This window comes from Nansenia antarctica (assembly GCF_963989245.1).
Source record: "Nansenia antarctica genome assembly, chromosome: 13".
Taxonomy (NCBI): domain Eukaryota; kingdom Metazoa; phylum Chordata; class Actinopteri; order Argentiniformes; family Microstomatidae; genus Nansenia; species Nansenia antarctica.
In genome coordinates, this window is record NC_137683.1 from 22,048,859 (window position 1) to 22,076,098 (window position 27,240).

At 44.6% G+C, this 27,240-nt stretch overlaps 2 protein-coding genes across 3 annotated transcripts; one reads left to right on the forward strand and one right to left on the reverse strand.

Annotated features, from left to right (window-relative positions):
* The first annotated feature begins 7,212 nt into the window (after positions 1 to 7,212).
* On the forward strand, positions 7,213 to 22,226 carry nub1 (negative regulator of ubiquitin-like proteins 1). Of its 2 annotated transcripts, XM_080543778.1 has the most exons (16): positions 7,213 to 7,281; positions 7,813 to 7,938; positions 8,115 to 8,282; positions 8,419 to 8,483; positions 8,624 to 8,688; positions 9,301 to 9,468; positions 9,734 to 9,822; positions 10,274 to 10,380; positions 13,530 to 13,716; positions 14,296 to 14,403; positions 14,979 to 15,131; positions 15,255 to 15,401; positions 15,900 to 15,980; positions 18,838 to 18,924; positions 19,252 to 19,432; positions 21,366 to 22,226. In XM_080543778.1, exons 2-16 carry the CDS (start codon positions 7,822 to 7,824, stop codon positions 21,524 to 21,526), a joined length of 1,884 nt encoding a protein of 627 aa, XP_080399904.1. In that variant the 5' UTR covers positions 7,213 to 7,281; positions 7,813 to 7,821; the 3' UTR covers positions 21,527 to 22,226. The 2 variants fall into 2 exon arrangements, with proteins under 2 accessions (XP_080399904.1, XP_080399905.1); XM_080543779.1 differs by lacking the exon at positions 18,838 to 18,924.
* Positions 22,227 to 22,753: 527 nt separating this feature from the next.
* On the reverse strand, positions 22,754 to 25,394 carry crygn2 (crystallin, gamma N2; the record flags this gene model as incomplete). The annotated part of the gene is made up of 4 exons (XM_080544504.1): positions 22,754 to 22,889; positions 23,754 to 23,899; positions 24,374 to 24,622; positions 25,374 to 25,394. The coding sequence occupies 4 exons, from the start codon at positions 25,392 to 25,394 to the stop codon at positions 22,754 to 22,756; spliced, it is 552 nt and encodes a 183-aa protein (XP_080400630.1).
* Positions 25,395 to 27,240: the final 1,846 nt, after the last annotated feature.

Genomic DNA, 27,240 nt, shown 5'->3' on the forward strand with positions numbered 1-27,240 from the left:
CGCGCTAAATTATACTGGATTTTCTCCGGTGTCTGGGAGTTCGCAAAGGGAGTTCGCAGCCATGTTTTCAATGTCACTTGATAAGAATAAGACCATTATATTATTACAGTAAGCAGCACTCAAGTTGAGGGGTTAGGTCTTTCCATACTTTATGTCATTTTATCAATGAACGTGGTATTACTGCTATTCCAAGGTGCGATGGGGCACGCACACATGCAATGACATTTTTACCAAGTTACTGTCACCGAAGTCACTGACGCTGAGGGGATGCTAAAATTGTCCTCATATATGATAAAATCCACCACCTACCCTGATTTTCTTTTACAACTTGAGTACTGAGTATAAGCATTTGCCTGGTTAGTTGTCATGATCAAACGTTACAAATGCAACTTACCGAGAAGCCACCCTTTGCTGCCCTCTCCCGCTTCCAGACTACCCTATTATTATAGCACTTGGCTTAATTCAGCCGCTATAATTGAGCCGCTATCACAGGGCGTTAACACAAACCTCATTCACCTGCGTTCATTTTACCTGCGTTGGTATTTATAGAAGGAAGCACGTACGCAATTTTAAACCATCTCAGCCCGTTTTATAAATAATGCTTACGTCCGTTTAGAAAAATGTGCTTACGTGAAAGTCAAAGATGACGTTCAAGTACTTTTTTATAAATGAGGCCCCTGTTGTAGGAGCCAGATATGGTCCCGTGATACGTATTGTAATTCACTGTGTGGGCATGGGGTGGCGCTGTCACGATACCTGAGGCAGGTGTATATAAGGTAGCACATTTGTTGTTATCGTCAGGTGTTGACCCCGGAAGGGAAAATAGGTTTGACCGCAAGGGCGCTGAGTTTGTTATTGTTATTGTTCTGTACAAGTGATTAAGCCATTGATGGCACATAGTAACACAATAAATGTTTATTATGCAGCAAACCAACGACTACGGATCGTGTATAACCAACAACAACACATTAAACTAGAACGCACGGTGCGTCAACCGGACAATCCGCGGGTTAGCACCTCAGTAGCTCAGTATCAGACTGTGCTCCTATAACACCTGTTTTAAAATCGCTGCACTGGCTACCTGTTAGTCGTAGAATTGATTTTAAGATTCTTTTATTGGTTTACAAGGCACTACATGGTCTCGCTCCCGACTACATGTCTGACATGGTTTTAAAATATGCACCCACTATATCCCTCAGGTCCTCTGGTACTGGTCTCTTGGTTGTTCCAGGGGTCCCATGACCCATGGCGAGGCTGCCTTTAGCAACTACGGCCCTAGACTTTGGAACGGCTTGCGGGAGGACTAGAGTGTAGATATTTGTTTAAAGAAAACTGAAAACAAGTAAGTAATCTTACGCTCAACGCAATAGTGACACACAGTGTCGGCCTCCTGACGCAATGTGCGTCGACATAAATGTATCGATACTTGCGTCGATTTGGCAAACCATGTGATTACTCGCCGAAGCTTCATAAGCACCTCTGACCCGTGTGTCAATCATTCCGCAAATGTGGGAGTGTTCCAAGTCTTGTACTGCATAAAATGACGTTGAACTCACTCATATTCGAGGGTTGTAGTTAGATTGGAGACATACGGACGTTTGACAGAATACATTTATTGACAGAGACAGAGAGACTGTTGGGGATTTGTATTAAAATAACTAGAAGTGATAAATCATATACTATGTGCTCATTAAAATAATATGTGACTGAGGTCAGTTGAGAAAAAATGGGAAACTCACGCAAAGCCAAAAGAGAGGTTCTGCTTTTGAGCGACATGAAGAAGAAAAGCTCCTGACTAAAAGAAAGTATTATGATTCAAACCGCCTGTAAATTACTTATTTTTACCTATGTGCTAACAACCATTTTGCACCTGCTGTTATGATATTCTATTTTCCTGTACTGATTTTATACTTTCATAACTAATGATTAATGATAAGTCTATTCTTCTATACTGTATTTTAACTTGTTAATCGAATCCCAAGTCATGGGACTCTGTGGGCCTGGCAACAGTTATGCTTTCACAAGCTATTCTGATAAGAACATACTGACCTAGTCATGAGGGAATGGGTTTGAAGATCAAATAACTGGCCAATTAGTGCTTTAGAACGCACGTAGAATGCACCCAAAGTAACTGTATACAAATGTCTGTACATCCTAAAAACATAACTGTGTGCATATGCTTACTGATTTCTTAAAAACATAACAGAATGTGTGTGCGTCTAACGTTGCGCAAGACTAGGCTGCTCACACACAGGTGGATACAGCTGTCAACAAAGTGTGGCACTCTCACCATGACAACGGCCGGGGGCCAGAAGAAGAAGATAACACACAGTACACTCGCACACACACCGAAAGGAGTTGAAGGCCACATACCGAACTAGAACACTTGCTTACAAATCAAATGGTGACAGTTGCAACAGATTTAATGCTGACAATTAAAAACTACCAGATAGGGGGAGGAGGGACAGCCCATCCCCAAATGTTAAATCAAAATGTATAAAGACTTTGTACCAAGGCGAAACTGGGCTCTTGTCTGGTGAAGCTTCTGCAGTTAACCTATTGACGACTAGCTGATACTGGCCTGGGGAGGTGAAACTAGACAGGACCCCTTTCCATGGAATTAAATGCTATTGCTTGCTGATGTGCTCGAATAAATATTCTCTTAAAGAACAGTTCAGTAGTGGTGCCTAATATTTGATTAAATAATTTTATCTTAGAAGTTATATCAAGGACGTCTCGTTGAGATTAAACGAACTCGCTTGTAAGTGAAGACTCAATTAACTCAATTCTGGAGAAGTTGATCGCCTTACAAGACAGAGATAGAAATAGACAGGAGATTGTTGGATATTGATAGATATATCCAACCTTGTTCCACACAACCATGTCCCTCCCACACTTTGCCTGTTCATGTACACAAGGAATCAATATGTTTACATAAGCACATCTCTGTCCACACCAAAGTGTTTATCCTGGGGATGTACCCAACCAACTTTTATCTACAGCAATATCAACAAACACAACATGAGCCTGTTGCAAGCAAAAATCCTACTCTTAGCCTACAAATCACTACATGGTTTAGCCCCATCTTATCTCTCTGACCTGATCACCCCTTACACTCCTCGCCGCCCTCTCCGTTCACAAGATGCTGGAATCCTCACTGTTCCCAAAATTCATAAGCAAACGGCTGGTAGTAGGGCCTTTTCTTACCGTGCCCCCTTCCTCTGGAACCAGCTGCCACTTCATGTGAAGACTGCTACATCTATTAATGTGTTTAAAACCAGACTCAAAACTCACCTCTTTACACAAAACGATGCCCTCCCTAGCTGATCTCAGTGTTGTGCGGGGGTGGCTTCAATCAGATGCAGCTCCTTCAGTGTGACCTCAATTGAGTTTTGTTGTTTACCCCTTATTCTCACTTTTACTTTTATTATAATTTATATTTTTTCATGATTTTTGCACTTTTGCACTTTTCATTATTATTGATCTTGTATGCTCCTTTTAAAATTAAAATAAAATCGTTTTATGATGTCTTCGTCTTTTTATTTAATGTATTGATGTCCTTGTCTATTGCATGTTCTTTTTATTTGTTTACGTGTTGTGCTGCTTTTGCTGTGATGTATTTTGCTTTTTCTTTTGATGTACTTTGAGTGCACTGAGACACCTCGGTGTGATTCTGCACTGTAAAAATCAATCAACTTAAAACGCTCAATAGCTTTGGCTTGGAAAAATGTGAAAAGGCCCAGTATTACCCAATGGCTTAGGGAAATGTCATCCTCTTTAACAATGGAAAGGATAACATACACGATTAAGGGTAAACAAGACTCCTTTAAAAAGGTATGGGGACCATTTTTGGAATATGTTCAGCAAAATGATGTGGGGAAGTTATTAGCTAAATTCTGGGTGATACATTGAGCTCTATGTACATGTGAGGTGGTGATGAGTTAGACTTTTGACAAGGTGCTCTATTTGTAACATGTCCCAACTAGCCTATGCCCTATCTTTACTTGATCAGAATATTGTAAACTTGTATTTTGTTTGTTTTACCCTCTGGTAGCACCTCTGTGTTTTTTTTTTTTTACTTGTTTGTTTTTTCTGTGTTTTTTGTTTGTTTGCTCTGTTTTGTTTTGCTTTTGTTTCTTTTTTCTTTCTTTTTTTCGTGTGTGTCTTTGGTTGTTTTTTGTTGTTGTTAGATTATGATGTTGGTATCAATGTGTGTCTGGCTTTCTTGTTGGATGTTGCGTTGTCCCTGTGCTCAATGTTCTACTCTCAAGAAAACCAAGAAATATGAATGAATGAATGAATGAATGGTCTTTATTGTCATTGCTATAGTACAGGTAGCAAACAACGAAATTTGGGAGGGGTGGCTCCCCTGGTGCTAGGAAAGAAAAAAAACACTAAAAAAACAAGAAGGGAAAGGAGCTGGTTTACATAAATAAAGGCTATGTACACTATCCACTATACTATACTGTACAGATAAAACGACTAGGGTTGTCATATTGCACATAGTGTTATTGCACATTCATTTACAGTGTCGCAGTTTGCAGGCTTGAAATGTACACATTTGTGCCTCAGCACTACACCTGATTTTTCAGTCCAGCAGCTGCCATCAATCCGTCCAGACTGTCCAGGGCCCAGAACCTAGGTCTTTGCTGTGTTCAGGGCCTGGATGGCCCTGGGGTAGAAGCTGAGCTTCAGTCTGTTTGTCCTTGCGGCCATGGTCCTGTACCGCCTTTTCGAGGGCAGCCGGGCAAAGTGTTCGTACCCAGGGTGGGATGGGTCTCTGGAGATCTTGGAGGCCTTCCTGAGGCAGCGTGTGTTGTACAGCTCTTCCAGAGAGGGGAGGGGGGCGCCGGTGATCTTCTGGGCTGTTCTCACGACTCTCTGTAGCGCATTTCTCTCTGCGGCTGTGCAGCTGGAGAACCAGTTGCAGATGCAGTAGGTGAGGATGCTCTCCACTGCGCAGCGGTAGAAGGCCACCAGTATCTCCTGCTTGTTGTGGTCCTTCCTGAGGACTCTCAGGAAGAAGAGCCGCTGTTCTGACAGTCTTAGTGGTGATGGGAGCACTTTTCCTCATGGTAGTGTAGGCTGGGATCAGGAGGATTGACACATGGTCAGACATGCCTAGATGAGCTAGCGGTCTAGCCTTGTAAGCACGCTTGATGTTGGTGTATACCTTATCCAGTGTTTTTTCTCCTCTTGTTGCACATTTAACATGCTGATAGAACTTGGGTAGTACTACCTTCAGGTCGGCATGATTAAAATCTCCGGCGATAATGTGGACTGCCTGTGAGTCCGCGCTCTGTTCACCACTGATGACGTCATATAGCCGCGCAAATGCTAAGCTACCATCTGCATTTGGTGCAATGTAAACGCTTGTAATATACACTGCATTGAATTCCCTCGGGAGGTAAGTGGGTCGGCATTTAACAGTCAAGTATTCCAGGTTTGGGGAGCAGTGGCTACTTACAGTTTTCGTGTTTAAGCACCAGCTATCCTTCGTAGATATAATGAGCCCACCTCCGCGGGTCTTTCCACTAAGCAAAGTCCGGTCTGCCCGGTGAAGTGTTCTCCCTTCCAGGCTTACCGCGGAGTCCAGGATAGTGTCATTTAGCCAGGTTTCAGTGAGAATAATCACACAGCTATCTCCCACGATGTTATTTGTGACGACCTGTAGTCTCAATTCGTCCATCTTGTTAGCCAGGGACCTGACGTTGGATAGGAAAATACTCGGCAAAGCTGGCTTATCCGGGCTTCGCCTCAGCCTAGCTAGCAGGCCCCCCCTTCTTCCTCGGCGTTGCTTACATAGCTTCCTTTTTCTCTTTCTCTTTCTCTCCAAAAAAACCATGGTTAATAATATACCACATGCCGAGGGAAAGGCATACGATAGCTTCAAGTTCCTCCATGTTGCTATTGTTGCTGTGTTGTGTCTCGTGAAAATATACGTCACCACCATGGCGCGCTTTTATGACGCGTAACTCCGGCTACTATCGCCTACTCCTCCTACTAGTTCCTGGTCTGTTGTGTATAGTGGAAAACCAGAACTGATCAAAAGCGGGCCGAAGCGAACTGACCCGACCTGACCCGACCCGAGCTGGGCCGCTGATGGAAAAGCGCCAATACTGTAGTAAGATCACAGACCGTCCCAGACTGGCCCGAAATGATGCTGACTAATGCGGGGTACACACATAAGGATTTTCGGATGTCTGAAAACGACAGAAAACGCCCGATTATCAGATGGATCTTAACATTTTCCTATAACAGAATCCTGTGGTGTGAGGTGTGTTAACAGTCAATTCTCTTCAATTGTGCAATCAACTCTCCCGACAACCTGCTCGGAAAATGGGCGTGGCCGGCAATCGTAAATGTGAAATGTGTTCAATACTTACGAGCAGAAATCATGGGGTTGCCAGATTGTTTGTTGGAATTAGAGGTTTTAGACTGTGGTTAGGGTGGAAAATGTCATTCCCATCTGGCAACCCTGTTCGCCAATGAAGAAGCGAGCTGACTTCTTCTTTTCATTATTCGGCACTTTTTTTGCCCTGTCGCACATGGTTGTCTCGTACAGGTCAGTCAGGGTACTACGTTAGATAATAATAATAACTTTATTTGTATAGCGCTTTTCCTGCTCAGCTTCTACCCCAGGCCCTGAACACAGCAAAGACCTAGGTTCTAGGCCCTGGACAATCTAGACAATTTGATGGCAGCTACTAGATTGTAATCAAGTGCAATACTGAAACACAAGTGTGAACATTTCAAACGTGCAAACTGCGACACTTTAAATGAATGTGCAATAATACTATGTGCAATATGACAAACCTCGGGTACATAAGGTTCAGAGATAGGAAATGTTAGGATATGTATAGCATAGAGTACAGCACATTGTTTTATTTGTATAGTATAGTATAGTGGATAGTGTATATAGCCTTTATTTATGTAAACCAGCTCTTTTCCCTTCTTGTTTTTAGTAAAAAAAAAAATCCTAGCACCAGGGGAGCCCCCCCTCCCAAATTTCGTTGTATGGTACCTGTACTATATTAATGACAATAAAGACCATTCATCATTTTAACTCGCGCTTTTATTTTGAAGCCGTGAAATCGGCGAAAAGCGAAACCAGAAGTCTCTCGGGATTCTCTAGTGCGGAAGGAGAGGAGTCTAGTGCGGAAGGGGAGGAGTCTAGTGTGGAAGGGGAGGAGTCTAGTGCGGAAAGGGAGGAGACAACAACAACAACAACAACACCGTCGTCTTTACCGAAGTGGAGTTTTTACAAGCAGCCACAGCCAGGTCGACAAACCTCTTCAATTTGTCCTCTTGACATCTTTTTCAATATATATATATAAAGTTAATCGGAATCAAACACTGTCTGAGTATAACATGCTACTTTTTCAAATGAAATTGCACGCCGTCAGATGATGTTGCATTCTCCCTTGAAAACATGATGGCTCCGTAGGGTGACGTCAGTTCAGGAAGTGTGTGTGTGTGTGTGTGTGTGTGTGTGTGTGTGTGTGTGTTTGTGTGTGTGTGTGTGTGTGTGTGTGTGTGTGTGTGAGTGAGTGTGCGCGCGCGTGTGTGTGTGTGTGTGCGTACGTGTGTTTGTGTGTGTGTGTGTGTGTGTGTGTGAGTGTGCGTACGTGCCTGTGTGTGTGTGCGTGCGTGCGTACGTGCCTGTGTGTGTGTCCGTCCGTGTCCTAAATTGCTCAACGCTCTGCTGCCCTCTTCCACGTTATCTGCCAACACATGTCCATCCAGCGGAATTCCCCTTTTGTTTGCGTGCAGTTCACTTTCACTTGTTCATCTTTCAATTGATTTCAACAGTTTGGGACAATGACAGAGGAACACATCCAAGCGAAGCTGATCTATAATCTGAAACAAGACCAGATTCAGCTGTGGATCGCCCCGTACACCGGAGAAAACAATGAAGCAGGACAGCAAACCATGCAGGTAAACAATTACATGTATTAGAGCTTGCATTGAGCTGCATGGCTGTGTTGTCACTATTACACAACTGCACGTAACGAGATATAGATGTCCTAGCTATGTTGACATTGACAACACCGTTCCGTATGGTTCTGAAATCATGCTCAGTGTGTGTCTTTGTCCCTGTGTTGTCATTGCAGGAGCTTGCAGAGCGTTATGCCTCCATCACATGTTTCTCTGTGTCAGAGGTGGAGAGCACCCTGGAGAGTATCAGATCCCAGGCAGTGAAGAGAGGGAGGGGGAATAAGACCTACAGAGAGACATGTGTGGCCACTTTGGAGCTCCTTCTGCCTAAGGATCGGACAAAGGTACGGCACTGACTGGATTCCTTGCCTGTGTGAGAGAGAGAGAGAGTGAGAGAGTGAGAGAGTGTATGTGTGTGTGTGTGCGCACGTGGCATTACATTTTCAGCAAATAATTCTACATTTCCTGTTATCTATTCAGGATGCCAAGAAGAAGAATTATCTGGAGACCAAACTGGATGTCCTTGCACAAGATGTCATGAACAGGTGAGTGAATGGTATCATTTCAAAATCATGGGCTTTATAGTCACCATGACCTGTTATTCTGGGGATTAACAGATACACTGTCACCTCAAGTCTCCGTCAGAATGTCCTAATGTCTCTGTGGTTTTCTTCATACACTTTAGGATTGCTGAAGAATATGGACTGAAATATATCAAGTTGATTTTGAATGGGAAGACACTGACTCCTGGTAAGTTCCACAGAGATATTAGAGATATTAAGCAACAACGGTTCAGGGACGACTATGGCAACATTCCAACGCATTGCTGTAGTAACGTAAGCAGCGCTACATCTACAACATCTGTTTATTTTCATTTTCATTTGAATATTTTATATTTGGATGCTATTCTGTCTCGAGACTTAGCCCAACGGTGTACTACGGGAGAACGACTTACTGATTTGCTGTATTCACTAATACGTGGGAGTGTACGCAGTAGTAGAAATGTTGTAGATTATGTAGCGTTGCGTAGTGATAGTACGTTACTGCAACGTATTGGAATGACACTGTAGCCGTCCTGAACCGTCGCTGCTTAAAGTCTAAATACACTGCTATGCCTCCCCCAATCCATTCCCATAGAGTTCCCATTCTAATGCGACACGTTCACCCTACCAGAGATCATAAAAAAACTCGTTTAAGTGAGACCTCAAAACATACTTATTTAATCGTCGCCTTTTAAATGTCTGTTCTGTTTCTGTTTTATCTTCCTTGTTATCTGCTTGTTATCAGTTCTTTTGTCGGAAATGCGCTATACAAATAAAGTTTGATTTGATTTGATTTAATGCGAAATGTTCCTCGTCACAGAGAAGACACTGGATGAACAGAACGTGAAAAACAACAGCAAGATGATGGTTCTGAGGGTGAGCGAGCCAGAGAGGAAGAGACAGATGGTGGAGGACGAGGAGAAGAAGAAATCTCAGGACCAGGGTGTCCAGAGGACCCAGAAGGGCTTCCAGATCCTCTCAGAGAGAGGTAAGACCTGACGTCAATAATAACAGAGTTCATACATGCCTTTGTTGGCTTCTCCAAGTTTTCCACTCCTACCACCTCCTACACGAGGAACAGCCAGTGGTGGCAGCCTAGAACTCAACTCTGTTGTTGTTGTTGATGTCAGTAGAAGTTGCCCTGTTCTGTATGATAATGTCACAGCACTAAGTCGGCCTTAACTGTCTAACCACAACATTATAATAACACCAACGTAATCTACTTTCCTTCTGTGCTCTGTCTCTCATTTTAGATGGCATTGATGACCCAGAGACTACCCCGTTCTTGGAGATCGCAGATCAGAAGGGAAACCCTCTACAAATCCCTCGCAGTGATAAAAAGGTAGACTGCCGCAGTGTTTCCTATACACAGACGAGACTAATTTGTCCCGCCATAGTCTGATAACGAACCGAAAGTATTTTTAGTGCTGTTTTTTTATTTTTATTTTTAATTTGTGCTGCGGAAAGTGTTCGAGCAGGTTCGCGGAAAGGCCGGAGCTAGGGTGTTTTGCACCCCCTCTTCCGTTGACAATCTTTTTACTGACTTTTAATTTTTTTATTTTATTGTGTTTTTTTAATGAGGTCCACCCGCCTCACAAAAGTCTCAGTCTCACAAAATTCTGCGGGAAACACTGCTGTCGTAATGACTCTTATGACTTCCTTAGTCGCGTCATAAGCAGTGAGTCATGTGTTCACAGCTTCACCGTAGCCAAAGTTATTGGGTCAATCTCACAAAACACATAAGGCGAGTTGAACTTTGAAGTTGTTTGGTTGGTCTGTGTTTGACTGCTTAGGCTCTGATCTTGGCGATGGGGTTCCATGAGAAAGGCAGAGCTCTAATGAAGAGGAAACAGTATGATGCTGCCGTGTGCCACCTGCTACAAGCTGACCACCAGTTTGGGTAAAATAACTCTGCTACTGTACTTCATACATCTGGTTATTGAAATGGATATAGATTTAGGTTAAGCATCCAGATTATGGATTATTAGATAATGTTATCATTGTGTGATGATTAGATTTTGTACAGTATTTACTGGTATAGCTACCCATACTGTATAGGGGTAGTGGTGGCCTAGTGGATAGTGAGTTGGACTGGTGATCAGAAGGTCATGAGTCCACATCCCACCTGGGAACACCACCACTAGTGTGCCCTTGACACTTAACCCTAAATTACTCCAGTCCAGGGTAGGGGTGGGACGATTAGAAAAGGTCATGTCACGATTATCGTGGGCAAAATAATCGCGATCCACGATATTATCGCGAGAATTAAACAAATAAATATATATATTTTTATTTTTATTTTTTTATGCCAATAAAACACACTGTAATCACTTTAACTTAGATTTTGTTGTATTTTTAGGACATTTTAAGTCAGTAATTCAAATTCAGATTCTATTGGCACATATCTCTGGCCATAATCCGGGTCCTTAAGAAAGAGCAATTCCTTTTCGGCCAATCAGCACCTTTCATTAACGTACCCAAGGAAGTTTAAAGAACGCACTCCCAGTGTTGCCAACTTCCAGAGCCCCTTGGCGACTTAATTAGTCAAAAGCGACCAGCGACAAATCTAACTTCCTTTTCTGGTCATTTTGGGAATTACTGTAAAGCATCTAACATATCCTGTGTTCCACGGTTCACGTTACAACCGAGCTCAGGAGAGACGAGTAGGGATACAGTCTAAGGCTGCCACGATTAGTCGACTAGTCACGACGACGTCGACTACCAAAATCGTCGCCGACATATTTGGTAATCGCCGTAGTCGCATGTTTTTTTGGAGCTGAAATAAGCGTTTTTTTTTTTTTTTTTGCATTTACATTTACATTTACATTTTTGGCATTTAGCAGACGCCTTATTCCAAAGCGACTTACAATCAATACATTTGAATACTAAGCATGTGAATCAGCAGTCCACCATTCGTTGCAGGAAGAGTACTCTAGCTCGGGCCCGGGGCCACTGATAGAGGGAAAAACCTTCTCCCTATTATCGCCTTCTACTAAAACATATATATATATTTTTTTTTTTTACTACTGGAGAAACCGAGAAACAGTACAAGGGGGGCAATAGAAGTTCTTAGGGACACAGTAGAGGGGAAAGCGGGTGTCTTTAGGAGACGTAGTGGTGAGGGTCAGAAGATGTCTCAGGAGGAGCAGTTAAGATGTAACCTGAAGAGATGGGTCCCGGATGACCCATCCTAGCACCAGGGGAGCCCCCCCTCCCAAATTTCGTTGTTTGGTACCTGTACTATATCAATGACAATAAAGACCATTCATTTCATTCGATAAGCATTCGTTTTTCTTCCCTGAAGCTGCCACTGGCTAGTGTCTCCCAGTGTCTTTGATGTACATGCGCAGTGTCGGTCATCCGGGGCACACGTGACTTCCCCGGAAAAACAAACAGAGAAATGTCTTCCTGTCCTCGTACCTCTAAAGTGTGGGAGCATTTCAACCACAACGTTGAAAAAAAGAATGTAAAATGTAAAATTTGCAAAGCTGAACTCGCTTATCATGGCAGCACGTCTATGATGCGCGAGCATCTAAAAAGGAAGCACGTTGTGGCAGATGACGAGGAAGACGATGGCTCGTCTCGGTAAGCTAGTTAGCTTGTTATTGGCTAACGATATCGTTACGTTAAAAGCCTTCTTACATTATTTTACGTTGTCATCAAAGCGATACTTATCAAATAGCTAAAAATGTTGTCTTGTTGTTACAGTGCTAAGAAGGCGCGTTCTACTATGAGATGAGTGAAGCAAAGCAAAACTTTTGTACTCTGTACAAGTATTTATTTTTGTTTTTGTATTCTTTTGGTTGCCTAGTGCCTAGCCTACCTCATTTTACTCAGCAGTTTGCACCCTCTACTACTCTTTACATTACATTACATGCAAGTGATGCCAGAAATAAATCTGCAAAGTTCATTAAAATATCTATTTTTGAGTGAACAATCATTTTAATTGTCTTTATTTTTAGTTAGCACATGCCTACAACAACAACTAACAACTTCAAGCTAAATTTAGAAGCTGATTTAGAAGATGATAGCTAAATAAGAGCGATTGAGTAATTGTGCGATAAGCTGTAATTTATGATCCGATTAGTCGACTAATCGTTAAAATAATCGGTGACTAGTCGACTATGAAAATAATCGTTTGTGGCAGCCCTAATACAGTCTATGGCGAGCGAGGGTTGCCGTCTCCTCTCTCCCTCAACACTCACTCCCGCGGCCAGTCTGATAGCAGCCGCGGGGAGCGGACCGTTGTTCCCCGGGTCCTCGCAGGGGGTTCGGGCAAAGTTCGGGAAATAACGGACGGTTGTCATGTGTTTATACAGCATGGATGTTACGTGCCTAATGCCTTTGATGCGCGCACTTGCTACTTGCCTCTTTAATCATTGTATTTAGCCTATAGCACAAGTCATGCATTGCATGTAACCTCAAGTGCTGAACAGTATTAAGTAAACCACAATATATTTGCTTAGGGGCGACCGTGCCTTTTGCAGACATAGACTGTCACTGCCTGGTAATAACAAGGAAGGCCAATGACAGTATCCCGTCTAAAGTTTTTCACCAGCCATGGTGAGTAGGCTAGCATACGTTACCTAGTGACTGACTGACAAAGCTGACTTGACAGTAATGTTACGCGAGACAAGTTCTGTGAGGATATTCGCGCGCGGCTCGTGAGGAATTGCAATTATATTACAGTAACAGTCGCTAACTTGACTGCAAAAGTAATGTAGCCTAGGCTGAAAAATAGCGCCAGACATTTGTTAAACACAGTTTATTCATAACATATGATTATGACGATTATTCAAATAATAAAAATTCTCCACGATTAAGTTATCGCGGGTGTTTTTATCGCGATTAACGCTAAAAACGATAATCGTCCCATCCCTAGTCCAGGGAGACTGTCCCTGTAACCTCTAATTGTAAGTCGCTTTGGATAAAAGCGTCTGCTAAATGGTTAAAATGTTAATGTGCTGTTCTATCACCACTGTATTATACCCATACAGTGTTGGCTATGCATCTCTCTTCCTGGACTAAAGTGTCTTCTTTTGTGTGCAGTAAATGTGGTTCCATGCTGTTGAACACGGTGGACAACTATGCAGTACTGCAGTTGGACATCGTGTGGTGCTATAGAGCGCTGGAGGCCTTGTCCTGTCTGGACGACTGCAAGCAGAGGCTGCAGAGGGCAGAGGACTGCTTCCTCAAGTGCTACGGAGAGCAGCAGGAGAGACTACTGCAGATCAAGGTTTATAACTGTTACTAAACTGGTTATAACTGGTAGTGGGGTAATGGTGGCCTAGTGGATAGGGAGTTAGACTGGTGATCAGAAGGTCATGAGTTCAAATTCCACCTGGGAACACCACCACTAGTGTGCCATTGAGTAGCACTCCAGGGAGACTGTCCCTGTGATCTCTAATTGTAAATCGCTTTGGATAAAAGCGTCTGCTAAATGGTTAAACACTGGTGACACTGGTGTAGTTGTGTCTGATTGAGATAAGAATGTGTTGTATCCCCATACTAAGCTACACATTGACCTTATCTGTAGCCTATTTAAAGACAATCTGTTAAGATTAACCTAAAGACGTCTTCACCCCTCACTACCCCTCTGTACACTTCCTGTACTGTTAGTAATAATACAACAAGTCATCCTTCCTTCATCTAGCATTGTGACTGCCAATAGCCCCTCATCCTAGCATCGATTCTTTCTTTCTTACGAGGACTGATGTATAGATCATTCACTTACTTTAGACACATGTACTTGGTTGTAAGTCGCTTTTGGATAAAAGCGTCTGCTAAATCTAAAAGTTCCAACGTTTGTTTCCAGGGTAATACAGGAAGAGAGGAGGTGCTGTTCCTGAGACTGTACCTCCTCCAGAGTCTGCTGGCCTACCTGGATGGCAACGATCGTCAGGCAGCACAGAAGCTGCTGAAGGTGGGTTACCTCGGTCACGCCGTGTCTTTACAAGCTTTTGCGGGTGTTGTGTAACCCGCTCTGTAGGTGGGTACGCAAAGTGCTTGCAGGTCTTATTTGGGCGTACGTAACAAATCCAAGTTAAGAAATAATATGAATAAATGGACTGCACTTGTATAGCAAAAGCGCTTTACAATGGTCTCTCATTCACCCGTTCACACACGCATTCACACGCCAATGGCGGCAAGCTACCATGCAAGGCCCCGGCCCGCTCATTGGGAGCAATTTGGGGTTCAGTGTCTTGCCCATGCCATGGACACCTCGACACGTGGCCGACCTTGCGATCATTAGACACCGGCTCTACCTCCTGGGCCACAGCCGCCCTTTTAAATGCCATTTAGCTGCCGCTTTTATCCAAAATGGACGTACATTGCAGTGAGTGCATACATGTTTCAGTATATATGGTCCGTTGTGTAACCCCCGTTGGAGGTAGAGAAAGTACAGTATCAGTCCAAAGTTTGGACACACATTCTGGTTGCCCCTTGTCTGGTCAAGTGTGGTTCATTACTGGTCGTGGTCTCCTGTGTTCCCTCCAGGTAGAGGATCTCTATGGTCGTCTGTGTCTGGACCCTGGGAAGATGACGGACCTCCTGAGCCTGGGTTTCTCTGAACAGGAGGCTCGCCTGGGTCTAAGGGCCTGCCATGGCAACGTCAACGAGGCCGCCCTGCACATCTCCAACCGGAGACAGGTGGGTTACGGCGCTTACGGAACTAGCGACATGTTTAGCACGACGCCGATACCTAGCATCTCATTGTCCGTTGTCCTAAACACTCTCGTAATCTGACTGTTTCTGTGCCTGTCTGTGTGTCAGGAGAAGGAGGAGATGAAGACGAGGGAGAGGGAGAAGAGGAGGAGGCGCGTGGAGGCGGTGAACACCCTCAGAGGGCTGGGCTACTCTAAGAGAGACGCGGCCCGTGCCCTTCATCAGGCTGACGGGGATGTGGACAAGGCCTATGGGGTGAGGGCACCAACCAGACGACTGATTCTGCTGTTTCTACTCTCTGTGTCTGTACTGCCCCCCCTATTGTAAATAGCAGTGTTTCCCATTAACGCTGGGAGACTTTTCCAGATTTTCTTTTGGTTGTTTTTGTAATACGTGCTCCACCAACAACAGTCTCACAAAATGAAATAGTTTGTGACACTGAAACACTGAAATAGTGTGTAATATTTATACGGCTTGTCTTCACGGCCTCTATTGACATCATGGTTGTCTGTGTCTCTATTGTATAAAATGTTTGTCTTTCTCTGTCAAGTTTTGTCTTCTAGCATTGTAACTGCCAATGGCCCCTGGTCATTGCATAGATTACTGCTTCTTACGATGACTGATGGATAGACGATTCACTTAATTAGACAAAATGTATTTGTATTTGTTGTAAGTCGCTTTGGATAAAGGCTGCTAAATGCCAAAAATGTAAATGTAAAAAAAACACATTTTTTTCTCTTGCTCCGCCCCCAGATTCTTCTGGACTCCTCCCAGGCAGCTGCTTCCACCAATAACAACACAGGAGAGCCTGTCAGTACTGATCTAGTTGACCAGGTACAGTAATATACCTCTACGTCATTCATTTAAGGAGACCCTTTTCCACACGTTAATGTAGGTCTGGGCTGGGGGTCCCCAAAACATGTCATTGAATTTTTTTGCTGAAAAATATCTCTCCGATTTTAATCTAAAGGCATTCCAACATGCCTCTAAAACGCCTCTGTTTCAGTGCTTTTCTGGACGGGCTTTCATTGAGAAATCGTCAGTATTAAAACCAAATATCCCCGTGTTCCCCACAAAACAAGGAATCCAAAACCATTCGAATGGTAACGATCAGACCTTGTGAAAGTGACATGCGGATACACAGGGGTCGGGAAACCATCAGAGGTTTTCTGGGTATTCGCTGTGTGTCAGCGAGGCGAAAAAACACACGATTCCCGGGGGAATAAAATTAACCAAATCTCCCTGTGTTCCCCCCCAAAACCACTTAAATGGAAAAGATAGGAGTTTCCCTCTGAATGTATGAACGCACGGCAGGGGAAATGTTCAACACAGTGTCCGATGAGACCCCAATCGGAATGGCTTGTAGTAGGGTCAGCAGAGACCCACATGTATAGCACAAGCGCTACACCTTTAATTCATTCACTTGTTCATTCCACCTGTCCCCCGTCCCCCTCCAGTGTTTCCCCTACCATTGCCTTGGGGGGGCGGGCCGCCCTCCCAACGGAACCCCCCGCCCCCCCAAGAAAGAGGAATTATTACGGACGTAGACACCAAACATCTGACAAGCAGGCTAAAATATCCACGTTTTTTAAATGCACCCAACCCGAATCTGGCGAGTGGCAAGCCCATGGGCTCGTTGGTAACGTTTGTCCGCCGTAGTCTCGCGTAGCCAGACCTATCTCCACACTTCGCGCAGTGCCAGCGCTGGAGAATAATACAAGATTTTGCGCAAGTGTGCGCGCGAGACGCAAGAGTTTTTGCCGGCTGTGATGTCTGCAGATTGAAAGTAAGCAAGTTGAAACGTTAGCAAATTTAATTGCTGAGTGTTCTGACAGAGAAAGTTGGTTAAAATTGGTTGTTATTATCGTGACTAGAAAGTGTCTGACTATTAGGGCTGGGTATCGCCACTGATTTCCCAAAATGATTCGATTCCGATTCACAGCTCACGATTCGATTCGATTCCGATTCGATTTAGTTACAATATCAATTTTCCTTGAATATGAAGAGATTCTCAGAACTAATGCTATACATGGTTCAAGGAACCCTATAACATGCAGCATTGTTAAACATATCAATGTTTACATTAAGAATTGACTCCAAAGCAGTTACATGAATGTACTTCTTATTGGAACATAAATGAACATCATTGACCAACATTTAGCTAAATCAGACACTACAAAAAGTGCTTTTTAACGTGCTTTACTGCAGCCAGTGTACATAAAGGGGCTACAAACATAGCCTATCGGTAAACAAGACATCACATATCCCTCAGGACTGTCTCAAATAGCTTATTTGCATAATATATATATATATACAAAATAAAAATGTGCAAAACTCAAACGAAAATAGTGCAATAGATGAGGGTATTTTGGGGAACAAAAAAACACATTGTAAACCATAATGTCCATGAAACTAAAGCCCTTCATTACTGCTTTCTCACTTTTTGGAGATTGGAAGATTTTATTCAGGAATAAACATAATTGGAAAATCAATAATTATTAAAATACTGTAGTATACAGTAACAATAAGTTAGTGGAAACACCACAAATCTACGGAACCACTTATTGAGGCATCACCCTGACGTGAAACATGGAAAAGAGGATCCGAAACAAGCCTCGCTGATAAAGTGGCAAGTGATTGTCAGGTACAAGTCCATTGCTCTGGATGTCCAGCTGTCACACGTTATGGCAACTCTCTCTGCTGGCTGGAGTGAAGTTGCGATGTCACGTTTCACCTGCGCGGACATGTCTGGGACTATCACTTCACTCAACTGTTTGCGTGTCGGTAACACGTAGCGTGGTTCTAGTACACTGACGACACTGACGACGCTGTAGTAATTTGTTGGGCACGCGGAGAATTTGATTGTAATTTGCAACCAAACGTCTTTATCAGCGAGGCTTGTTTCGGATCCGCTTTTCCATGTTTCACGTCAGGGTGATGCCTCAATAAGTGGTTCCGTAGATTTGTGGTGTTTCCACTAAATTTAACCTCCACTGCGCACAGCTTGCATATGGCTTTGCTTTTGTCCTGCTCATCTCTATCGTCATAATTTTTACACCCAAAATGCACCCAGACATCTGCCTTTAAGCCTGGTCGTTGCGTGAGATATGATAAATTCTTGTAGCGCGAGATCTGGCCACGAGATCTCGTTGCGGGTTGAAGCTGCAAGCAGAAAAAAACCAAAAAAAAAAACCATGAAAGATCGATCTCGGGATTTATGAATCGATAATCGCTCATTCAATGAAGATCGATTCAGAATCGGGAAATCGATTCCATAGTGTAAATAGTGTCAAAGAACTAGCAAGCTAGCTAGCTCAGAGGTGATGAGATGAGCTAGTCTCCTTGCACACTTGCCAGCTAAAGAGCTAACTGGAGGCACTTTATTATTTTACTTAAAGTAGATATACTATCTTTCTTATTCTGCTAGAGTTGGGCTTCATGGTAATACCATAATGGCATATTTACAGTACATGGACAGTGGATTGAAGCATTGGAAATGTTTTTTTTTTATAGTTGGACATACACATTTTTTTCAGGTGAGAGAGTAAAGTCAAAATGACATTATCTGACTGGATTGCCCACAGCAATCCAATATTCAATTATAATTATGTTATAAATTGATATGGATCAATTTATGCCTCTTATTAGATTATAAATACTCTGGCTGTTTTGTTTACCTTTTGGTTGACAGCAAAAGGGAGAGAGGAGGATAGGGAGGAAGAGAAGGAGAGAGAGCACAGTGTCGGCACACCAGAGAGAGAGAGAGAGCAAGAACCAGGTGAGAAAGTGGACAGGTAGTCAAGACCACATAAGTAAGTAGCCTTGAGAACCGATGTTTCTGGAGCCTAATGGCCCATAGGGCAGGAGCCTATCTCCTGTTTCCGTAGCGTGAGGCGGCTTAAAGTACAAGTACACCCCTGGACATGACGCTGGTATGAGGCAGGGTCTTACCCCCTGGGGGGGGGTCCATGCCACGGTCCATGCCACCCCCCCAAGGCAGCAAACCTATGGGAAACACTGCCCTCTCTTTCTTACTTGCCCATCCCATGCATCCGTCCTCTCTCACTCATAGTGTCTGATGTGTTTGTCTGTCCTCTGCCTGTAGCTGCTGTACCTGGGGTTTGAGCGGGAGGTGGCAGAGACGGCTCTGAGGCTGACGGGGGGAGACGTACAGACAGCTACACAGCTACTACTGGACAACCAGGGGGTCCTCCCCCCTGAACTACTGTCCCCCTCTACCCCTTCCCCCCTGTCTGCGGAACCCAGCACCTCCTCAGAGTCAGCAGGTCAGACACACACACACACATATACACACACACACACACACACACATACACACTGTCTCGAAAGGGGGAAAATATCAATTCTGCCCTTGTCTTCAACGCATTGTTAAATTCATTATAAATGAAATTAACATAACATAACATAACATAACATTGTAAACATCACAGGGATCAAAGGTCGTTTGTCACATCGGGGGAACGGTCATTTGAAGATGGGGGCAGAATTGGTATTTTCTGTCTTAACTCACTCTTTCTCTCTCTGGAGTAAAATGATCATATTAAAAAATCAGGCATTGGGATTTGACCTGATAAAAGTGGTATATTATGCCTAGTGGGGTTAGTGGTAGCCTAATGGATAGTGAGTTGAACTGGTAGGAAGGTCATGAGTTCAAATACCACCTTGGAACACCATCACTAGTGTGTCATTAGTCATTTGTCACAACGGGGGAAGGGTCTGCTAAATGGTTAAAATGTAAAAATGTGAATTAGAAGAGCCCTCCGTGTGTGCCTGTAGTTTAGTCTGTAGGACATGCAGACACTAGTGGCATACTTCCGGAAATGGAGATTGAAGCTTAGCGAGGCAAAGACGGTGTCGGCTGCCTTCCACCTTAACAACAGGGAGGCTAAACGTGAGCTTAGAGTACACCTAGATGGAACTCCCCTGCCATGTTCCGCTGAGCCAATCTATCTCGGCGTGACATTGGACAGGACGCTCATGTTTCGCCGACACCTCGAGTTACTGCGCAAGAAGTTAACAGCTCGTGTGGCGTTGATGAGGCGACTGGTTGGCTCGGGCTGGGGCACCGGCGCAAGGACCTTGCGCACGGCAGCCCTAGCCCTCGTTTATTCAACTAGTGAATACTGCGCCCCAGTATGGTGTCGCAGTGCCCACACCCGCCTCATCGACTCGCCTATAAACGAAGCCTTGCGCATTGTGACAGGATGCCTGCGTCCTACCCCCGTGGACAACCTTCCCATCCTAGCAGGCATCCAGCCCGCAGGCATCCAGCCCCGCCTCGCCTGCCGGGCCGTGGAGCTTAATAACCATTTGCTTCATGACAGGCTCACTATAACAGCGGAGCCCTCCCGGCGTCTCAAGTCGAGACACCCATTTGTGCCTGCCGCACAGGATCTCAGGCAGCAATGCAGAGATCTTAACATCAGTGCGGCAGGATGGGCGGATTATATGTGGCGCGCGGAGTGGTAGGCTAACACCTCCAAACTCCGCAACCACATCCCAGTCGCCGGCCCTGAGCCCCTCGGGATGGACTTGCCAAGGCTATCCTTGGTGAGGCTCAATCGCCTCCGGACCGGCGTCGGGCGTTTCCGCTCATCAATGCACAGATGGGGCTTGGCCCCAAATGCGTCGTGCGAGTGTGGCGCAGAGGACCAAACCGCAGACCATGTTATCCTGGATTGCCCGGTGTACCACCCACCCAACGGGATGCATGGTCTGTCGGTATTAGATGACGAGACAATGACGTGGCTTCTGGAGGGGTGTCCAGAAATATAGCCCGGGTGAGCCCCTCAACCAGGTCTCGGGGTGGTAAAAGGGTAGCCCCTCGGCCCCGAGCCTGGTGGAGTGGAGAGGAAAACAACTACCCATACGCCGAAGAAGAAGAAGTCTGTTTGTGTGTTCAGGTTCAGTCAGGGGCAAGGGTCATTTGAAGATAGGTGGCAGAATTGATGTTTTCCCGTCCACTCACACTCTCTCTCTCTCTCACACTCTCTCTCTCTCTCTCTCTCTCTCTCTCTCTCTCTCTCTCTCTCTCTCTCTCTCTCTCTCTCTCTCTCTCTCGGAAGTAAAATGATCTAAAGTAAAATGAAGAATCAGGCGATTTGGGATTTGGGATTTTTTTCCTGGCAAAAGTGGTATATTAGCAGAGCAGAACTGTGTGTGTAGTTTAGTATCCGCTTTTTTTCTGTCTGTGTTCAGGTTCTTCCAGCCAGGCGGAGGACCCTATGGATGTGGACCTTGTCAACGAGGTTCTGGAAGACATCCCTCGCCACGAGGAAGACTACCTGGACCTCACCCTGGAGGAAGAGAGCCACGTCATCGCCCAGATGAAGTCCTACCTCCACAAGAACCACAACTGAGCGGCCCTCAAAAAGGCCGTTCTCTTACCCAAGGCCCACGGGATGTGGTAGGGGTCCTTGTAGGCAGGAGAGGGAGCAGGTTTACTCTCCTCTAAAGCAATAAACCCAAAGGTTTATCTTGATCTTTTTTTTTTTATCGTTCAGCGTTTATTATTCCTGTTGACAAACAAATGACAGCACAAAGCGGATTGTACGTTGAAAGTGTGTCAAAGAGAGGGTGATACACTGATGAAGAAGCAATAAAGAATATGTACCAGTGTGTTTGGTTTATGTTCTAGAGAGGAGAAGCTTACGGCACTAGTTTGATGATTAGAAGGTTTGCGTTTGAGATTGAACCTCAGCTATCAGAATGTGAAACCCTCAGTTTGTTGTCCCTGTAAGGCGTCTGCTGTAAAGGTGTTTGATTTGATAAAAGATGGTTCTATGTTTCTCCAACCGCACTTGTGTTTTTTCAACAAGGTCGTCATTGACCGATTTAAAGATTTTAAGTTTATGTTTATGTTGTGTTGTGTACATGTAAAGAAAAAGAAAAAAAGAAAAGATTCTTAGGTTTTATTTAAGTTGTGCTCTTCTTGATGTTGGAGATGTTGTTTTTGGGTTTTTTCATTAGGTTATTGCCAATGTACACAATGGGATTAGTGCCATATAGTTCAGGTTGCCTCCAAACCATGTGCATTTGATTTGATATAGCCTGTTGTCACATTCAATAAACACTCATTTGGTTTATGTTGCCTTCTATGTGATCTGTTCTGCTTGTATTCGCAAACGTCAGTTGCGAACTGAGAACTGAGTGATAGTGGTGATGTTTCTCTGCACCGTGTCGCCTTCCATAGATGGAACTGTATCCACAAAGCACCACGAGTTAGCCAGTTAACTTTGATAAATCGGAATATTTATCTGGTGCATGAAGAAACCTAAGCTTGATTATTGGTTATTGAGAGTGTATCAAGTCTGTCATATTTTACCCATTCAAAATGTATGAACTCGAAATACTGTAGACCCTGTTTAGTGACACGCCACCGTTGCTCTATACTCATGTTGTTGACACATTTCCTCACTTCTCAAAACATAAATCAAGACACACCCGGATTTGATAAAATAACATATTTGTATATTTTCATCTTGTTTTTTTTATTGTACATTTCTAGAGTTAGTAGAAGTAGTGGTAAAAGTCACAGTCCATAACTGGGGGCTGGGCACGGGAGTCAAGGACAAGAGTCAAGAGGCTTAGAAGTAGTTGACGACCCTGCGGATGGACTGGATGTTGGGGTTCTGGGACTGCCACTCGTTGAAGCTGCAGTACCATCCTCTCTCCACGATGTACATACGGCCACGGAAGTTGGGCTCCTCGTACATCACCCAGCTAGGGAGGGAAAGACAGGGTCAGGAATTAGATTAGATTAGATTAGATTCACTAATGACTTAGTTGAAAAAGCGACGATCAATTATGACATCATTGAAAAAAAGCTTTTATTTGATTTGATTAGGATCCCCATTAGCTTAGTTGGAGAAATATTAGAGCCATCTTTTTATCAAATCAAGCACCTTACACAATACACAAACCTCTGTTCTTTCTCCAATGTACAACAAGTTGAAGGAGAACCATTAGTCTGTCCCTCAAGCCCATGAAAATACTTCCTACATAGAGCTTAGCACAGCTTGGCAGATGTTATAGGGCCAGTTCAGTACGCTTTTAGAGAGCTATGCTGTGCTGGAAAATGTACTGTGAAAAGCCTGTTTGGTCTTGACATAAGAGCCTGTGTGTGTGTGTGTGTTTGTGTGTGTGTGTGTATGCGTGTGTGTGTGTGTGTGTGTGTGTGTGCGTGCATGTGTGTGTGTGTGTGTGTGTATGTGTGTGTGTATGCATGCGTGTGTGTGTGCGCACTGCGTGTGTGTGCATGTGCGTATGCATGTGTAGTAAAATAGCCAGTGTGAAGAGGCTCTGTCACTTACGCTGTGTGTGTGTGTCTGTGTCTGTGTGTGTGCATGTGTGTCTGTGTGTGTGTGTGTGTTTGTGTGTTTGTGTGTCTGTGTGTGTGCATGTGTGCTGCGTGTGTGTCTGTGTGTGTGTGTATGCGTGTGTGCGTGTGTGTGTGTGTGTGTGCGTGTGTGTGTGTGTGTGTGTGTGTGCGTGTGTGTGTGTGTATGCGCGTGTGTGTGTGTGTGTGTGCGCGCTGCGTGTGTGTGCATGTGCGTATGCATGTGTAGTAGAGGCTCTGTCACTTACGCTCCGTCTCCGTAGACCTTGAGGGAGTTGATGCAGTTCTTGCTGAAGCCACGGCTCTGGAGGAAGGGGCAGTCGTCACAGATCTCCACACACTGGCCAGAGAAGTTACAGGCCTCGAACAGCTCCATCCTGTAGTGCTCACCGTGCTAGTGGAGGAGAGAGGGTTAGATTGTCTAATGTTAGGTGGCTCCATTTTTAGATCAGATTAGATTAGATTAGATTCAACTTTATTGTCATTGCAGAGTACAAGTACCAGACAACGAAATGCAGTTTAGCATCGAACCAGAAGTGCAAATACCATTTGACCATTCTACCATGTGATGGGTGAAACCTCTACACAGATTATTGAACAGATAATCATGTTCAATGACTTGGAATTCCAACAATTAAAGTGACTCATTGATGGCCGTGCTATAAATTCACAGACTCACACATTCCTTTGACGTTATCATTTATAACCTAGCATTCCATCCCAGGCCTAACCCTGCCCCTACCACCCGCCCCCTGCCCCCCAACCCCAGCCCACCCCTTGCCAGCCCCAGACTGAGTCCCATATAGCCTAGCCCTCCATATCGCCCCATCCCACCCCACCCCTGCCCTCCAGCCCCTGCCTCTCTCACCATCCTGATGGGCCTGCAGGAGCCCATGTGGTCGTTGTGGGAGTTCCAGCGCTGGAACTCGGGGTACTCTCCATGCTCCAGGATGTACTGCTGACCCTTCCAGTCGGGGTGATCGAAGCAGATGAAGGCTCCGCTCTCCACACGGATGGAGTTGACGCGGTTCATGAAACCACGGTCCTGGAAGTTATCACAGTCACCCCTGACCTCCAGCTTCCTTCCAGTGAAGCATTTACCCTCGTAGAAGGTGATCTAGAGAGGAGGAGGAGGAGGAGACAGCCACAGTAACACATTAGGGACGGACGGTTGGGTGGGGAATAGGTGGCTGTACTGCAGGTCATTAGGGCGTGGTTGTGAATGCGGATGTGTTGTTGAGAAGGGCCCTGGCGAAATACATTTGAGAAGAGAAACGTGCCTACTAGGTAAGGCCATCAACATACTCAAATTATTAAATTAAATAAAAATATAAATTAAATTAAATAAAACATCAGACACTGTAAAGCGTCCTGGGTTCTCAGGCAGTAACATCAGTATTTCTCAACGATGGGTAACAAGTTAAACTTAGCTTAAGTTGACTCGATTGCAACATAGCCATCTACTCTGTCCACAGCTTTGTTCTGTAACGTCACTGTCTTTCTCTAAGCATGTTCAAGACCAGGCAGACGGAATGATGGATCCAATGGACTCCCTGGAAATTCTCTCAGGGATTGTTGCCTCAACTTCATTGAAAAGAGTTGAAGTGAACAGAGCTGGCTGCTAGTTCAATATCTCACCTCCCGAATGGTGTGTGGGTGAGAGAGAGAGAGAGAGTGAGCGAGCTACTGTAGGAGTTGAACCACTTCCATTCTAATTATTATCATAGCTACACTACCTGCCTCTAAGTCCTCTACCTCCTTCACCTGTCTGTGTCTATGGGCTGGCTGCTGGTGTTTCCCAGAGGTTACAGATGTGGTGTCGTGGTGCCCAGGTGAAACCTAGGTGTGCCCCAGGTGTGGCCGCTTACCTTTCCAGAATACTGCGACATTTTGAACGGGATACTGTCCAACCTGACCCACAAGTAGCAGTGAAAAAGTTGGACACCCATTTATATATGGCCGGGCACGTGGCCAATGCTATCGCGAGGCTAGGGGAACAAAGGCAACACAATAGAGGGGGCTTAGGGCTTCTGCTGGGTGGGCAGTTTCCCTTCTCTCCTGGCACTGCTGATGCCGGGGGTTTGGCTCACTGGGGAACACAGGGGCTAAAACAAAGGATTCTGCTTGGACGGGGCTTTGCATGGGGTGTTTTGCACATGCTACGCTTCTCTTATGCTTGAGTTGAATGCATGGGGGCTATGCTATGGCTGCTCGGTGAGAGAGAGCGAGAGAGAGAGAGAGAGAGAGGGGGGAGTTTGTGTGTGTGTGTGTGTGTGTGGTGGGAGGGAAGTTACCATGGTAACCAGGTGTGGCGATCACACAGAGACAGTAGAGCACAGCACCACACACACCGCTAATGCACTAAAGAAGCCCGGTTCATTTGAGTTATAAGAGATAGTGACTTATACTAAATCATTAATAATGTAATAAAGTAATAGAAAATCACTTGTCACCCCATACATGCTACACTAAATCATTAATAATGTAATTAAGTAATAGGAAATCAATTTTCACCGCATAAAAAACGTAGGCACAGGGCTACGCCGTGTGTGCTTACAATCTGTTTTAAAACACTGAGTAAGGTCTTCAGTTCCTCCTGAGTTGCAGTGCATTACAGGGGAGGCTGGTGGAGGTAGAAATCGGAGGACGGGCTCATCGTAATCCATGGCATGGAATAGGGAATGGTATCAAACACACTGTTTGATACCGTTCCTCGTTCCGTCCCATGGGTTACACTGAGGCCGTCCTCCGATTTCTACCTCCACCAGCCAGCCTCCACTGGTGCATTATGGTATTGGATTACTAGCCCGGAGTGCAGAGGCCCGGTATCGACCCGCCTAATGTCCATTAGAGGGAGGTAGAGGTGCTTGGCTGGGTGTCTCCCTCTCTACATGCTGACTCTGTCTGGCTTCATCTAGCCATGCTGGCTCTCTCTCTGGCCAATACTAATTAACTACTACTGTAAAAACAGTCATTACTATTGCCCTTACTCTGTACATATCATACCGTACTTAGCATTTCATAATTGTACATATCATATTGATATTAACCTCATAACTGTACATATAATACTCATGTATATTGACATCACATTCATTATTCATACTCACTGTAATAGTTATACTGTATTGTTTGCACAATACCACTATTTGCATTTTCTGGTTAGATGCTAAACTGCATTTCGTCTGTCATTTTGTGTCGTCTAAGTAGTTAGAGGAATAAGACAATAATAATATTAAGACATAAGAAGGTAACAATAATAATATTAAGAATAAGAAGAATAAGACAATGGATCAAGCTGTAGTGAAACAATAGGTTGATTTAATGAAAACAATCAAAAAACTTAATCAACATTCACTACAGTAGCGAATGAATGCTGGCAACCCTATTGGCCATAGTAACCTTTACGAAATACAATATACAAACCCTTTTGGGATGTGGTGTGTGTGTGTGTGGGAGGGGGGGTGGGGGGGGTCAGGTAGAAAAGAGAGTTTACAGGCTTCAGATGAAGAGAAGTAAGGCTCAGTATGTCACCACGTCTGGTTTGTCAGTTACTAGGGTCAGAGTGAGGGGAAAATGTTAAAAAGAAAAGCAACGTTTCCGAGAGAGGAGGTCGAACAGGCAGTTAGCTACTTCAAGTAGAAGGATTTCCCAGTGTCCAGTGAGGTGTTTGGGGGACTGGGGTCTTGGGACCAGGATCGGGATGACCAGGGGCTCGGGGGAGGGGTTGGTCCA